At 36.6% G+C, this 17,462-nt stretch overlaps 1 protein-coding gene across 10 annotated transcripts in view; it reads left to right on the forward strand.

Moving 5' to 3' along the window:
• The window catches only part of LOC123525920 (brefeldin A-inhibited guanine nucleotide-exchange protein 1-like), a 100,045-nt gene that overhangs the window by 41,197 nt on the left and 41,386 nt on the right, over window positions 1–17,462 (forward strand). For 7 of the 10 annotated variants that reach the window (XM_053537864.1, XM_053537863.1, XM_053537867.1 and 4 more), the window contains exons 28-32: window positions 1,723–1,895; window positions 3,397–3,557; window positions 7,571–7,624; window positions 12,928–13,058; window positions 13,785–13,914. In XM_053537864.1, coding sequence (XP_053393839.1) covers window positions 1,723–1,895; window positions 3,397–3,557; window positions 7,571–7,624; window positions 12,928–13,058; window positions 13,785–13,914 — 649 coding nt within the window. The remainder of the gene's footprint in view (window positions 1–1,722; window positions 1,896–3,396; window positions 3,558–7,570; window positions 7,625–12,927; window positions 13,059–13,784; window positions 13,915–17,462) is intronic. The other 3 variants (XM_053537871.1, XM_053537870.1, XM_053537872.1) reach the window with 1 other exon arrangement.

A 17,462-nucleotide genomic window follows, 5' to 3' on the forward strand; every position in this document is an offset into this window, starting at 1 on the left:
AAAATATTAAAAGTTTCAGAAACTGCCAATGGTGATAAGGAGGTTATGCCGATCATTTTATTTTGTTGCTTCCATGACGAAAATGGATCCTAAGTACAAGAGGTTTTTTTTTCATGAAACATAATACACATATAAATAGATGGCAATACAGAGACTATGCATATTATTTCATTGTTGGTTCTGCCTATTTTTCCATCTACCTATCTGTCTATCAAGGTTGATTCTATGAAGCGATTGTTTATGCCCACAACATTAAAATGGGTGAAGAGGGATCATATATTGCCCCCATGTGTGAGTGTGTGTGCTTCAGTGCAGTTATATGTTTGTGTGCACAAAATAATGTCTCTTGATAACTTTTTTGTGCATTGTCAGATTTTCAAATATTTTTGCACAAATAACCATCATAACAAGACAACATGTCATATGCAAAATTGAAACCCTTAGCTTAAAGGTCAAGGTCACACATAAGAGGTAAAAATTTTAAGGTAGTTTTACTTGTAACTTTTTTGTGCATGCATGGATATTCAAATAACTTGGCACAAGAACTCGCCATAATGAGATGATCTGTCACATTTAAGACCCACACCTTCACCTAAATGGTCAAAGTTATACATCTCTAACTTTTACATTAAAGGATGAAGATTTATATAACTTGACATAAACATTTACCATTACTAATGGTGTATTGCGTGTAAGACCTAGATCCCTAGGGTTAAAGATCAGTGTTACACTTTGAGGTCAAAGGTTTTACATCATTTTTCTTGTCTGGTCTATAACTTATGCATAGAAGTATATTCAGATTAAGTGGTAACTAGGGGATGTAGCATTTAGTTATTTAAAACGTGAAATAAAAATTTACTGTCATTTCATAAGTTTATTGCACATGTTCTATAGTCAAAGTGCCATTACTCACAGGACTGGTATTTTTGTGTCTAAACATCACATGGGTAGGGTATCCATGTCCTATGGACACATTTCCAATTTTAGATTACTACATAAATAAAAGAAAATAGTACGAGTATGTATATTGTTCTGTTTTGACCATTTGTATGTCTGTTTTTGCCTTAGTCTGTTAACTTATAAATGTTGAAACTCAAAACATGTTTTCTTGAAATCATTTACAAAAATGGCATTAGAGAAAATATGCACCTTATTTCATTTTGTCTGCCTATTTATCTATCCGTCTGTCCATCTGTCTGTCAGTCCATCCGTCTGTACATCCATCTGTCAGTAAAGGTTTATCATGCTATCATATTAAAAGTTGTTTTAAAAAATCATAGAAACACTTTGTGAACACTCTAGAAGCCACATTTTCTTTCTGACCTATATCAAACATGATCAGAAAGGTTGTCTTTGAACTCAAGGATAAGTTTTAAACTGATATCATGGATCAAAAGCTGGGTCACAAGGTCAAAACCTTGAAAAAAAGCTTGTTTTTGCTCAAGAGGCCTGATTTACTACCTGATCCGTATGAATCATGGTCAGAATGTTTGTCTTAATAAAATCTGGGTTAAATAGTAACTGGGTCATCTCGGGTAAAAACTTTGCCTGATGACTGATACAGGGCCTCTATTTCCCTTTTATATGAAACCAGATATAACCAGTTTACATCACTGACCTCTGTGTTTTTACCTCATTGAAAACACTATACAGCTGACATAAAATTAGTCGGAAAGAATTTATTCTTTATTCTTTGTTATATTTATATTATTTTATATATAGATCACCAACAATTAGAGACATGGTTGTAAGATGTGTAGCACAGATGGTCAACTCCCAGGCAGCAAACATCAAATCAGGCTGGAAGAATATATTCAGTGTATTTCATCTGGCAGCCTCGGACCAGGACGAGGGTATTGTTGAACTGGCATTCCAAACTACAGGGAAAATCATATGTAAGTTGAAATGAATGACTTTTTGTACCAGGGTACTCTAAAGTCCAATCAAATATGTATAAATAACCTAGCAGAGTAATCACAGACTCTGTTTAATTGAGTCAATTCATGAGAGATAATGAAAAGTACAACACTCCTCATATGTCCTAGCACTGGAACTTTATCATAGAATGAATATTGAATGGACCTCATGCTCCAGAGGTGCAGAATAACAAATAATGCTTGCTGCATAACTGAGGAGTAAACAGTTTTTTCCCTGTTAATGGTGTTATAAATGTAATAGAAAATAGTGTGAAGTGGTTGCATTTTTAGCTCCACTGTTTGGAGAATAGGGGGGCTATTCTACTCACCCCGACATCAGCATCGGCATGACCTTTCTTGGTTAAAGTTTTCGGCAACCTTGGTTTTTCTGTCATATCTTTGTTACTATTGCTTATATCTTACTGTAACTTTATATAAACATTGTCCAACATACAAACAAAGTATGTACAGGGGCTGGGCCCATTATACCCAAGGTCAAGGTCACCAAGGTGTTATACTTGGGTTATTTGTAAAGTTAAAGTTTTTCGGCAACCTTTGTTTTTCTGTGATATCTTTGTTACTATTGCTTATATCTTACTGTAAGTTCGCATAAACATTGTTCAGCATACAAACAAATTATTTGCAGGGGCTGGGCCCGTTATACCGAAGGTCAAGGTCACAAAGTTGTTATACTTGGAATTATTTATGTTAAATTTTTTCGAAAGCTTCATTTATAGACATATCTTTGGTACTTAAAAGATAATTACTTGAAATTAAAAATATTTCTTTATAATCATCATCTGCATGTGTGGTTACAAACCCCATAACTCTAATTGTATTTTTGACAGAATTTTGCCCCTTTTGTACTTAAAGTTTTTTTGCAATCTTTGCTTTCTGGATATAACTTTAATGCAATATAAGATAAAGACTTGAAACTTAAAATGTATCTTTATCATCATCATCTTCATGTGTGGTAACAATCCCCATACCTCTGTTTTCTGGACATAACTTTGGTACTATATAAGATAATGACTTGAAACTCAAAATATTTCTTTACCATCATCATTTGCATGTGTGGTAACAATCCCAATAACTCTAATTTGTGTTCTTGACAGAATTATGCCCTTTAGGATATCTTCCTTTTAAAGTAGAGGTCTCTTATTGAGACATATATTCATTTTACTGTCAAATCACCGAATAGTGGAGCGCGCTGTCTTACGGACAGCTCTTGTTATACAGATTGGTACTATATCCTGCATATTTTTAAGTAATTGTCCAGTTCAAAGAGGAATTCTAAAAGGAAAAAAGATATGATTGTTTGGAAAAGATTGAACAATTTACATTTTACTGATTATGTCACAAGTTCTAATAGTAAGATTACATGTTATCTGTAAAATGTTTGCTATAGAAACTTAAAGAAAATTAATTTTCTCACTGTTTCTTTGACTTTAATCATGCTAGGCACTTTTGTATATTTCAGCATCTGTGTTTGATAAACATTTTGCCGCTGTGATGGACTCATTCCAAGATGCCGTCAAGTGTCTTTCAGAGTTTGCATGTAATGCTGCCTTCCCTGACACCAGCATGGAAGCCATTCGACTCATCCGTAATTGCGCAAAATATGTGGCGGAAAAACCTCATGTAAGTTGCACTGGCAGACACTTGAGAGAATTTTGCATGAATGTAAATTCAGAATTGGCATTTTTAGCTCACCTGTCACAAAGTGACAAGGTGAGCTTTTATGATCGCGCGGTGTCCGTGCGTTCGTTCGTCCGTAAACTTTTGCTTGTGACCACTCTAGAGGTCACATTTTTCATGGGATCTATATGAAAGATGGTCAGAATGTTCATCTTGATGATATCTAGGTCAAGTTCGAAAGTGGGTCACGTGCCTTCAAAAACTAGGTCAGTAGGTCTAAAAATAGAAAAACCTTGTGACCTCTCTAGAGGCCATATATTTCACAAGATCTTCATGAAGATTGGTCAGAATGTTCACCTTGATGATATCTAGGTCAAGTTCGAAACTGGGTCATGTGCCATCAAAAACTAGGTCAGTAGTTCTAAAAATAGAAAAACCTTGTGACCTCTCTAGAGGCCATATATTTCACTAAATCTTCATGAAAATTGGTCAGAACGTTCACCTTGCTGATATCTAGGTCAAGTTTGAAACTGGGTCACGTGCCATCTAAAACTAGGTCAGTAGGTCAAATAATAGAAAAACCTTGTGACCTCTCTAAAGGCCATATTTTTCATGGGATCTGTATGAAAGTTGGTCAGAATGTTTATCTTGATGATATCTAGGTCAAGTTTGAAAGTGGGTCACGTGCGGTCAAAAACTAGGTCAGTAGGTCTAAAAATAGAAAAACCTTGTGACCTCTCTAGAGGCCATATATTTCATGAGATCTTCATGAAAATTGGTCAGAATGTTCACCTTGATGATATCTAGGTCAGGTTCGAAAGTGGGTCACGTGCCTTCAAAAACTAGGTCAGTAGGTCCAATAATAGAAAAACCTTGTGACCTCTCTAGAGGCCATAATTTTCATGGGATCTGTATGAAAATTGGTCTGAATGTTCATCTTGATGATCTCTAGGTCAAGTTTGAAAGTTGGTCACGTGCCGCCAAAAACTATGTCAGTAGGTCAAATAATAGAAAAACACTGTGACCTCTCTAAAGGCCATATTTTTCATTGGATCTGTATGAAAATTGGTCTGAATGTTCATCTTGATGATATCTAGGTCAAGTTCGAAACAGGGTCATGTGCGGTCAAAAACTAGGTCATTAGGTCTAAAAATAGAAAAACCTTGTAACCTCTCTACAGGCCATACTTGTGAATGGATCTCCATAAAAATTGGTCAGAATGTTCACCTTGATGATATCTAGGTCAAGTTCGAAACTGGGTCACAGGCCTTACAAAACTTGGTCAGTAGGTCAAATAATAAAAAAACCTTGTGACCTCTCTAGAGGGCATACTTTTCATGGGATCTGTATGAAAGTTGGTCTGAATGTTCATCTTGATGATATCTAGGTCAAATTTGAAACTGAGTCAACTGCGGTCAAAAACTAGGTCAGTAGGTCTAAAATTATTAAAATCTTTTGACCTCTTTAGAGGCCATATTTTTCAATGGATCTTCATGAAAATTTGTCTGAATTTTCACCTTGATGATATCTAGATAAAGTTCAAAACAGGGTCACGTACCTTCAAAAACTAGGTCAATAGGTCAAATAAATGAAAAACCTTGTGACCTCTCTAGAAACCATATTTTTCAATGGATCTTCATGAAAATTGGTCAGAATTTTTAGCTCACCTGTCACAAAGTGACAAGGTGAGCTTTTGTGATCGCGCGGTGTCCGTCGTCCGTCGTCCGTTCCGTGTGTGCGTGCGTCCGTACCGTCCGTCCGTAAACTTTTGCTTGTGACCACTCTAGAGGTCACATTTTTCATGGGATCTTTATGAAAGTTGGTCAAATGTTCATCTGATGATATCTAGGTCAAGTTCGAAACTGGGTCACGTGCCATCAAAAACTAGGTCAGTAGGTCTAAAAATAGAAAACCCTTGTGACCTCTCTAGAGGCCATATATCTCACAAGATCTTCATGAAAATTGGTCAGAATGTTCACCTTGATGATATCTAGATCAGGTTCGAAACTGGGTCACGTGCCATCAAAAACTAGGTCAGTAGGTCTAAAAATAGAAAAACCTTGTGACCTCTCTAGAGGCCATATATTTCAAAAGATCTTCATGAAAATTGGTCAGAACATTCACCTTGATGATATCTAGGTCAAGTTCGAAACTGGGTCACGTGCCTTCAAAAACTAGGTCAGTAGGTCAAATAATAGAAAAACTTTGTGACCTCTCTAAAGGCCATATTTTTTATGGGATCTGTATGAAAATTGGTCTGAATGTTCATCTTGATGATATCTAGGTCAAGTTTTAAACTGGGTCGCGTGCAGTCAAAAACTAGGTCAGTAGGTCTAAAAATAGAAAAACCTTGTGACCTCTCTAGAGGCCATATTTCTCAATGGATCTTCATGAAAATTGGTCAGAATGTTCACTTGATGATATCTAGGTCAAGTTTGAAACTGGTCACGTGCGGTCAAAAACTAGGTCAGTAGGTCTGAAATAGAAAAATTGTGACCTCTCTAGAGGCCATATTTTCAAGGGATCTTATGAAAATTGGTCAGAATGTTCACCTGATATATCTAGGTCAAGTTCGAAACTGGTCACGTGCGATCAATAACTAGTCAGTAGATCTAAAAATAAAAACCTTGTGACCTCTTTAGAGGCCATATTTTTCAAGAGATCTTCATGAAAATTGGTCAGAATGTTCACCTTGATGATATCTAGATCAAGTCCGAAACTGGGTCATGTGGGTCAAAAACTAGGTCAGTAGATCTAAAAATAGAAAAACCTTGTGACCTCTCTAGAGGCCATATTTTTCATGAGATCTTCATGAGTATTGGTCAGAATGTTCACCTTGATGATATCTAGGTCAAGTTTGAAACTGGGTCACGTGTGGTCAAAAGCTAGGTCAGTAGGTCTGAAAATTGAAAAACTTTGTGACCTCTCTAGAGGCCATATTTTTCATGGGATCTTTATGAAAATTGGTCAGAATGTTCATCTTGATGATATCTAGGTCAAGTTCGAAACTGGGTCACGTGCGGTCAATAACTAGGTCAGTAGGTCTAAAAATAGAAAAACCTTGTGATGTCTCTAGAGGCCATATTTCTCAATGGATCGTCATGAAAATTGGCGAGAATGTTTAGCTTGATGATATCTAGGTCAAATTCATAACTGGGTCATGTGCGGTCAAAAACTAGGTCAGTAGGTCGAAAAATAGAAAAACCTTGTGACCTCTCTAGAGGCCATATTTTTCACGAGATCTTCATGAAAATTGGTGAGAATGTTCACCTTGATGATATCTAGGTCAAGTTTAAAAGTGGGTCACGTGCCTTCAAAACTAGGTCATTTGGTCAAATAATAGAAAAACCTTATGACCTCTCTAGAGGTCATATTTTTCAATGGATCTTCATGAAAATTGGTCAGAATTTTTTATCTTGATGATATCTAGGTCACATATGCTCAAAAACTAGGTCACTATGTCAAATAATAGAAATAACGACGTCATACTCAGTTCAACACTGGGTCATGTGGGGATAGGTGAGCGATTCAGGACCATCATGGTCCTCTTGTTATCTTGATAATATCTAGGTCAAGTTCTAAACTAGGTCACTATGTCAAATAATAGAAAAAACGACGTCATACTCAAAATTGGGTCATGTGGGAAGAGGTGAGCGATTCAGGACCATCATGGTCCTCTTGTTGTTAAACTCTGGTTATGCAAGTATCTTTTCAAAGAATGTGTGTAAAAGTGTGGCTTCCCACTCTTATCTTGAAGAAACAAAATGCAAAAATACAACGGGTTTTTAATGAAAATGTAAAATTTCCTGAAAATTTTTAGAAATTGAAGTGGTCAGGTGGCATGATAAGTCAGGGATGGCCAGGGGTGATAATTGGACAATATATTTATCATGGCCTAAGCTCACTGTGATTATTTTATTTATCTTCTATGTACAGTATTGTTCTAAGATTGACTGTTACTGCCTTGAAAAAAAAAGATATACTGGTAAGCAGTTTACAAATCTGGTATTTTTCAGAGATTTATACATTTAGAAATTGAGGCCCATACTAAGGATGCAGATTATGCTATGGTAAATGAAACTGACTGTGGTGGCTTTCATATTTAAATTTGAGTGAAGTGTAGCCTTTCTAGTTTCTAATACGTTAATATCAAACTGTATAGAGTGCTAATGATATCTTTTTTCTTTGCATTTCTATTTTCATTTATGACTGATTGCAAACTTACCAATCTATAAAGTACATGGAAGTATATATATTAGACTTTGATCAGCATTGCAACAAACTTCTTACTTCTCACTACAGGGCAATTATGAAAGCACATGTTTCTGAATATTATATTCATATAATTTAAGCAGAGGTAAGAAAGGCTATATAATGAAGAGGTAATATATCAAAATTGGCAGCAGATTGGTTCCCATTAACATAACTTGAAGTCTGCAACTTAGTTTGATAACTATCTAAGTATATTGGGTGGTGTTGTTCTGTTTATTAACTATTCTGTGAAATTTTAAATTCATTTTGTGATATCAATCAGAGGGACTTTAATGTAACTTGGCACAAATGTTCACCACCATGAGACGGAGTGTCAAGCGTAAGAACCAGATCCCTAGGTCTAAGGTCAAGGTCACACTTAGAGGTCAAAGGTTAGATACAAGAATGACAACTTAACAAGCTCTCGATGGGCGTATTTTATGACTATGGCACCCTTGTTTTTATATCTTAAACTCAGTTTTATTTTGTGATATTATGAATTAAATGAAATGATATCTTAAATTCTGCTTTTGATATCTATAAATAATATTTATATATTGCAAAATGCTTGTAAGATGATATTAAGGCTATTATATACAGGCAAACTTGCCACACATAATTATTACATGATAACTATATAAAACATGCTAGACACACATACACCTTCTGAGACTATAAGAAAAGTGTCAGATTTGTTCCAAGAATAATGGACACTGTTTTGACAACAAATACACAAAATTCAAATAAATTTAAGATCTAAAAAAATATTTTTTCTGGAAAATTGGTAAATTATTGGGTGAACTAACTGAATTAGAATGTAATCCCTACTCTGGATATTCAAGGACTACTTCACTACCTCTACACAACAACATCTACTCTAAAATTTGACATGGCACACTATCTGTCAGAAAATGCTTCACTATTTTATTTAAGGATAGATATGAGATTTAAAATGGGATGTTTAGTTTATTACATGCCTAAAGGGACATATTATGTTATGACACCTGCATCCGTCTGTCCGTCCATCCATCCATTAGCGATTTCATGTCCATTCTGTAACTCTAAAACCCCTTTTCAAAGAAACTTTACACAAATGTTTACCACATGGAGACGATGTTCAGAGCGCATGTTTTGGATGGCTCACTTCAAGGTCAAGGTCACACTTGACTTAGGGGCCAAAGGTCATATGACTTTATTTCGTGTCCACTCTGTAACTCGAACTGCATGAAGGATATTAAAGAAACTTGGCACAAATGTTCACCACATCGAGACGACAAGCAGAGCGCATGTTTCGGATGGCTGGCTTCAAGGTCAAGGTCACACTTAGCTGTCAAAGTTCATACCTTCGGGCGTATATTGCGCCGCATTGCAGTGCTCTTGTTAATCCACCGCCACAAGTGGTGGGGGGTGATAGGAATGGTCTCCGTCCGTCTCTCTGTGACACTTTCGTGTCCACTCCTTATCTCCTAAACCCCTTGAAGGATTTTCATGAAACTTTGGTCAAATGATCACCTCATCAAGACGATGTGCAGAACTCATGAGTCAGCCTTGTCGGCTCAAGGTCAAGGTCACAACTCAAGGTAAAAGGTTTGAGCCTTCCTTTTGTGTCCGCTATATATCTCCTAAACCCCTTGAAGGATTTTCATCGAACCAAGGTCAAATGATCACCTCATCAAGGTGATGTACAGAACTTATGAGTCAGCCATGCCGGCTCAAGATCAAGGTCACAACTGAGGGTCAAAGGTTTTGCCTTCCATTTTGTGTCTGCTCTGTATCTTCTAATCCCCTTGAAGGATTCATATGAAGCTTGGGTTAAATGATCACCTCATCAAGGCAATGTGCAGAACTCATGAGTCAGCCGTGCTGGCTTAAGGTCAAGGTCACAACTCGAGGTCAAAGGTTTAGCCTTCCATTTCGTGTCCGCTCTATATCTCCTAAACCCCTTGAAGGAATTTTATAAAACTTGGGTCAAATGATCACCTCATCAGAACGATGTGCAGAACTTATAAGTCAGCCATGCCAGCTCAAGGTCAAGGTCACAACTTAAGGTCAAAGGTTTGAGCCTTCAATTTTGTGTCCACTCTGTATCTCCTAAACCCGTTGAAGGATTTTCATCAAGCTTGGGGTCAAATGATTGCCTCATCAAGAACTCATGAGTCAGCCATGTCAACTCAAGGTCAAGGTCACAACTCAAGGTCAAAGGTTTGAGCTCTGTATCTCCTAAACCCCTTTGAAGGATTTTCATGAAACTTGGGTCAAATTATCACCTCATCAAGGCGCTGTGCAGAATTCATGAGTCAGCCATGTCAGTTCAAGGTCAAGGTCACAGCTAAAGGTCAAAAGTTTACCCTTTCACTATCCATAACAGTGGCGGGGGATTTAGCTGTCTTTCAGACTGCCATGTTGAAAATGGTCTAATCAGCATCATTAAATATGTTGGAAAATGCATGACACATCAAACCTTTGATTTAGCTTCAACAGGGTAACATACTTGGAATCATTGATTTACATGGAATAAAAAGTGTTTACACATCACAGAAACAGTGATATAACTTCATTAGAAAACTTAAAGATTATCATCATCATTATCATCATTGTCAACATCATTAATATCAACATCAGTTATTCATTTATATTTGCTGGTACTTGCTATTGCACATTTTATTCAGTTTGTAGTGTTTTACCTACTATAACAGTTCTAAATTTACTTTCAATGGTTCAGAGGTCTTTCTAGACCTGCATATTGTCATTGCTAAATTTTCTTTTAATATGAATGTTTTAATATACAAGGACTTTTACCTTATCTGTAAAGGTTTTTAGCTCACCTGAGCACAAAGTGCTCAAAGGTGAGCTTTAGTGATCGCCCTGTGTCCGTTGTCGTCAGTCGTCTGTCCGTCCGTCGTCAACAATTTGACTGTTAACACTCTAGAGGTCACATTTTTGGCCCAATCTTAATGAAACTTGGTCAGAATGTTACCCTCAATAAAATCTTGGATGAGTTCGATATTGGGTCATCTGGGGTCAAAAACTAGATCACCAGGTCAGATCAAAGGAAAAGCTTGTTAACACCCTAGAGGTCACATTTTTGGCCCAATCTTAATAAAACTTGGTCAGAATGTTACCCTCAATGAAATCTTGGACGAGATCGATATTAGGTTATCTCAGGTCAAAAATTAGGTCACCAGGTCAAATCAGAGGAAAAGCTTGTTAACACTGTAGAGGCCGCATTTATGATGTATCTTCATGAAACTTGGTCAGAATGTTAATACTGATGATTTTAAGGTCCAGTTTGAATCTGGGCCATGTAGGTAAAAACTAGGTCAAAAGGTCAAATTAAAGGAAAAGCTAGTTTACACTGTAGGGACCACATTTATGACCATATCTTAATGAAACTTGGTCAAAATGTTAATCTTGATGATCTATAGCTCAGGTTCAAATCTGGGTTAGGTGGGGTCGGAAACTAGGTCATTAGGTCAAATCAAAGGAAAAGCTTGATAACACTCTAGAGGCCATTATTTATGACTGTATCTTCATGAAACTTAGTCAAAGTGTTAAACTTGATGATCTATAGGACAAGTTCCAATCTGTATCATGTTGGGTCAAAAACTAGGTCACCAGGTCAAATCAAATGAAAGGCCACATTTATGACCCATATCTTAATGAAACTTGGTCAGAATGTTAATCTTGATGATCTTTAGGTCAATAGGTCAGGTGAGCGATACAGGGCCTTCATGGCCCTCTTGTTTGTTTCTTTTGTTGGCTTAAAATAATCTTTAATAAAAAATGTAGTGCTTTATTTTAAACTAAAACTTAAAATGCAGTTATTTAGTTTACCTTTCCTATGTATCTGTAGGACTTAAGCCTGTCTCTTTTGCACAGATAGTAATGTGTCCTAAAGAATCAAAGTTTAATTTATAGCTGAATTTTAGTGTGTTTGTTTAGAATAGCTTACAGCATTGGGTACTTGTTTGTGTGCTGTATAATTCCATATTACTTGTATTCTAATCTTCTATGTGCTCGAGCAACTTCTAGTTTAAAAATGAAAGAGGCAGTGTATTCTTATGCAATGATTTCATGAGTCTTTATGGCACTATAAAAACTGTTTTCTGAGGTGGAGGGAAGACTTTAGAACTGTTGCTGGAGGTGCATACTTAAAGAGAAACTGTTCTTCATGTCATCCAATATTCTGTGGGACAGTAGTTTTGACTGTACCCCAAAACCACTATGGAATGAAGGTTTTATTGCTTAATGTATTTGTGAAAAAGTCTCACCATCTCAGATTTACATCTACAAGAAATGATATGTGTTACAATTGTTGATAAACCAAACAGTGCATCAAAACATATCCAAGTGGTTAGTGCCACAGACTTTGAATTACTTATCCCTCACCATTATGCTGTTGTTACTTCTACTTTTCTGAATGTTGTAAGCATTGCTTGTCAACTCCACCAGTCAATGTTGTTACTCATCTGCTTCCGGTTGTTGTTATTTATACATACAGTCTGATGGTAGATGCTCTGAGACCCACTCTCTGTCTAATCGGGATTGGAATATATTTACACTGCCACTACACACTACACACTGTGTCTTCTTTAAGATTGTCCTAAGAATCGAGATATCTGATTGGAAATGTATACATTCTAAGAGTTTTGGTAGTAAAATTCTTTCTTGTATGGGAGCCATCTGGCTGGCTAGTGTAAGGTCAGTGATTCTACCTACATGCCTGTTCATCCTTGAAATAATGCTCAAAGGGGCACATTTGGCCTTCACTATCAAAATGTGGCTAGTTACCGCATTACCAATAGTATTTAAACCAGTAAAACAAAGCAACATGAATTACACAGTTCCTGTTTATATTTGACGCCATCATGTAGCCGGACATAAAACAGTTAATTGTAGAGGGCACCAGTTTAAATTGTTTCACCCGTCATCCTGGATTGATGAAATTTGCGAGACACAGTTAAAGAGTTTCAAATAATTATTTATACACAGAATTAGATATAGTTTAAAATATGGTCTATGATTTATTAATGTAAAAGTTATAAATATTACCAGTATACCAGTTTTATTACAACTTGTATCTTTTTAACCCTGTCTTTATTGATATGCTTTTTTCTCACAGATGTTCAAAGAACACACGGGGGATGATTTGAATGTTCCAGAATCTGATCGTGTTTGGGTTAAGGGTTGGTTCCCTGTGCTGTTTGAACTGTCTTGTGTAATCAACAGATGTAAACTGGATGTTAGAACAAGGTAAGTCTGATTTGAATGTTTCAGTATCTGATTATTTCTGGGTCAGTGGTTGGTTCCCTTTGCTGTTTGAACTGTCTTGTTTAACCAGCAGATGGAAAGTGGATGTTAGAACAGGGTAAGTCTGATTTGAAAGTTCTGTAATACCTGTGCTGTCGTGAGTGTTCAGTAGATACAAACTAGAGCCTGGAAGTCAATTGCTTTGGTATGAAAAGGGTTTTGTCAGTAACAGGTTGATATCTAGTATTGTTTTGATATGTGAGGCTCCTTGGATAAATGATTAATGGTCAATAACTTCAGATCAGTTGCCCCTAATGGTTATGGAGTTTGTAGATTGTTTTTAGATTAAATTCTTCTGTAAAGAGCTAACTAGCTGAGTAGAGGGAAGTTCATTTGTTCTACCCAGGCTTTTACCTATGGCTTAAATATAGTTTTGAGAGTGGTCTGTGGTCTTTCTCCACCATTAAAACTGGATAATTGCCCTTTTATCTGAATTGTTTTTATGTGACTTAAAACAAAACAGTGCAAAATAACAAAGTGTCTGACACATAATTGTTCATTATATTCTGGTCTGAGTTATTAAGATTAACATAAACTAAACTTACATGTGAATCAAACTGGAGACCTTAGATTTGCAATCACCAGATTAGCTTGTTTAATTTGCTGCCTGTTCTTTTATGATTTATCAGATTTTATCAGAGGTGATAGTTTTCTCTGTTGTGATTTCAGGGGTTTGACAGTGATGTTTGAAATTATGAAGACTTATGGAGAATCGTTTGAGCCTCACTGGTGGCGGGATCTGTTCAGGATTGTCTTCAGAATCTTTGATAACATGAAACTGCCCGAAGCCCAAAATGAAGTAAGTATTGCTTGCAGTTACTTACATATTATATTTGAAATGTGTGAATGTACCTAGTACCTGAGTGATGAATTTAGAATTTAATTTATTTTAAAGAATTATGGTAAAGACTACTTCTAATTACTTACATGCTTGCAGTTATTTTGTTATTATTGTTATGGCATCCTTTGAAGAAATTGGATATATTGTTTTGCTCATTGTTGTGAGTCTGTTCATCGGTCAGTAGACCATATGAATTCTGATCAGTAACTAGATAATACTTGGGCCTGCAGTGGTAAAACTTCATAGGATGATTACTTGTGGCCAGTAGATGACCCAGAGGTCAAGGTTACAATGACCTTATGTCTGAAACTGTTTTCTGCTCAATGATGTATTGAGCCTTTAGTCTTCAGACTTCATAGGAATACTGCCTTGGGTCAGTAGATGACACCTATTCTTTTGTGGGAGAGGTCAAGGCCACAGCATCCTCAAGACCTAAAATGGTCTCCACTTGATAACTGTAGAACCTTTTGGACTACTGCTGTTTTACTTCAAAGAATAGTTGCCTATAGTCAGTGGATGTCCCCTATTGTAGTATGAAGTAAAAGGGCATGGTCACAGTGACCTTGAAAATAAAAATAGTTTCCTCCTAGTAACTAAAGAACACTTTGACCTACATTTGTCAGATTTAATAGTATGAATGTCTGTGGTCATTACATGCCACCACTTGTTTTGGAGATCAGTAGGTCTAAGGACAAGATCACAGAGACCTTTAGACTAAAAATGGTTTAATGAGCCCAGTTGGTCAACAGCCTCCAGACTTCAGAGGATGATAGCCTGGGGTCATTAGATGACCCCTTTGCTTATGACCTGTATGTTTTATGGGTCAGGTCAAAGGTCAAGTTTCTGTTTAATAACTGAGGAAAGCTTTTGCTTAGATCATTTTAATTTCAAAGAGTTTGTTGCCTGTGGTCAATAGGTGATTCTTAATATTTTTTGAGGTCAGTATGTCAAAAGTCAAAGTCAGGAAGACCTTGAAACTGAGAGTAGTTTTTGATCAAAATCTGGAGTACTTTTCGGCTTATGGCTGTCAGTTTTATAGGATGTGACCACTATTCTTTTTGGGGTCTGAACATCAAGGGTGAAGGTCAACATAATCTTGAGATTGAAAACGGCTTCTGATCAATTACTGGAGAACACTTAATAGGATAATTACCAGGAGTCAGTAAATGCCCCCCGCCCCCCCCCCCCCCCCCCCCCCCCCCCGCCTCTATTGTTTATAAGGTCATTGGGTCAGAGGTCAAGGTGACCAAATACAAAATTACAAACCCAATTTCCTCCAACAGGCCATCATGGTGAGGGCATATGTATATTACAAACAGCTCTTGTCATTTAATAAACTCTTTTGTGAGGTCATCATTAAATATTACTGAAAATGAAATAATCATTTTTAGCTCACCTGTCACAAAGTGACAAGGTGAGCTTTTGTGATCGCGCAGTGTCCGTCGTGCGTCCGTCCGTCCGTCCGTGCGTAAACTTCTGCTTGTGACCACTCTAGAGGTCACATTTTTCATGGGATCTTTATGAAAGTTGGTCAGAATGTTCACCTTGATGATATCTAGGTCAAGTTCGAAACTGGGTCACATGCAGTCAAAAACTAGGTCAGTAGGTCTAAAAATAGAAAAACCTTGTGACCTCTCTAGAGGCCATATTTTTCACAAGATCTTCATGAAAATTGGCCAGAATGTTCACCTTGATAATATCTAGGTCAATTTTGAAACTGGGTCACGTGCGGTCAAAAACTAGGTCAATAGGTCTAAAAGTAGAAAAACCTTGTGACTTTTCTAGAGGCCATATATTTCACAAGATCTTCATGAAAATTGGTCAGAATGTTCACCTTGATGATATCTAGGTCAAGTTTGAAACTGGGTCATGTGCGGTCAAAAACTAGGTCAGTAGGTCTAAAAATAGAAAAACCTTGTGACCTCTCTAGAGGCCATATATTTCACAAGATCTTCATGAAAATTGGTCAGAATGGTCACCTTGATGATATCTAGGTCATATTCGAAACTGGGTCATGTGCCATCAAAAACTAGGTCAGGAGGTCAAATAATAGAAAAACCTTGTGACCTCTCTAAAGGCCATATTTTTCATGGGATCTGTATGAAAGTTGGTCTGAATGTTCATATTGATGATATCTAGGTCAAGTTTGAAACTGGGTCATGTGCGGTCAAAAACTAGGTCAGTAGGTCTAAAAATAGAAAAACCTTGTGACCTCTCTAGAGGCCATACTTGTGAATGGATCTTCAAAAAAATTTGTCAGAATGTTCATTTTGATGATATCTAGGTCAAGTTAGAAAGTGGGTCACATGCTTTCAAAAAGTAGGTCAGTAGATCAAATAATGAAAAAACCTTGTAACCTCTCTAGAGGCCATAATTTTCATGGGATCTGTATGAAAGTTGGTCTGAATGTTTATCTTGATGATATATAGGTCAAGTTTGAAACTGGGTCAACTGCAATCAAAAACTAGGTCAGTAGGTCTTAAAATAGAAAAACCTTGTGACCTTTCTAGAGGCCATAATCTTGAATGGATCTTAATGAAAATTGGTCAGAATGTTCACCTTGATGCTATCTAGGTCAAGTTTGAAACTGGGCCATATGCCTTCAAAAACTAGGTCAGTAGGTCAAATAATAAAAAAACCTTTTGACCTCTATAGAAGCCATACTTTTCATGGGATCTGTATGAAAGTTGTTCTGAATGTTCATCTTGATGATATCTAGGTCAAGTTTGAAATTGGGTCAACTGCAGTCAAAAACTAGGTCAGTAAGTCTAAAATTAGAAAAATCTTTTGACCTCTCGAGGCCATATTTTTCAATGGATCTTCATGAAAATTGGTCTGAATGTCATCTTGATGATATCTAGGTCAGTTTCTAAACTGGGTCACGTGCAGTCAAGAACTAGGCCAGTAGGTATAAAAATAGAAAAACCTTGTGACATCTCTAGAGGCCATATTTTTTCAATAGATCTTCATGAAAATTAGTGAAAATTTTTACTGTGATGATATCTAGGTCAAGTTCAAAACAGGGTCATGTACCTTCGAAAACTAGGTCAATAGGTCAAATAATAGAAAAACCTTGTGACCTCTCTAGAGGCCATATTTTTCAATGGATCTTCATGAAAATTGGTCAGAATTTTTATCTTGATGATATCTAGGTCAAGTTCAAAACTGGGTCACATGAGCTCAAAAACTAGGTCACTATGTCAAATAATAGAAAAAACGACGTCATACTTGAAACTGGGTCATGTGGGAACAGGTGAGCGATTCAGGACCATCATGGTCCTCTTGTTTGATGAGACACTGTAGTTGTTGCTTTTTTTTATCAGGAATGTTTTTTGTTTCTGTTTTTGTATTTTTTTTTGTATTAATTCCATTTAACACTGTTCAGAAATTTGCTGTGATACTTTAATTGTTTGGGAAGTAAAAATGATACATTTAGCTTCAAATATTTGGCCAAGCAGGAAAAAAAATTATTTCTGTTTAAATTGTCAATACACTTTCCTTTCATG

Source organism: Mercenaria mercenaria, chromosome 3 (assembly GCF_021730395.1).
Source record: "Mercenaria mercenaria strain notata chromosome 3, MADL_Memer_1, whole genome shotgun sequence".
NCBI lineage: Eukaryota > Metazoa > Mollusca > Bivalvia > Venerida > Veneridae > Mercenaria > Mercenaria mercenaria.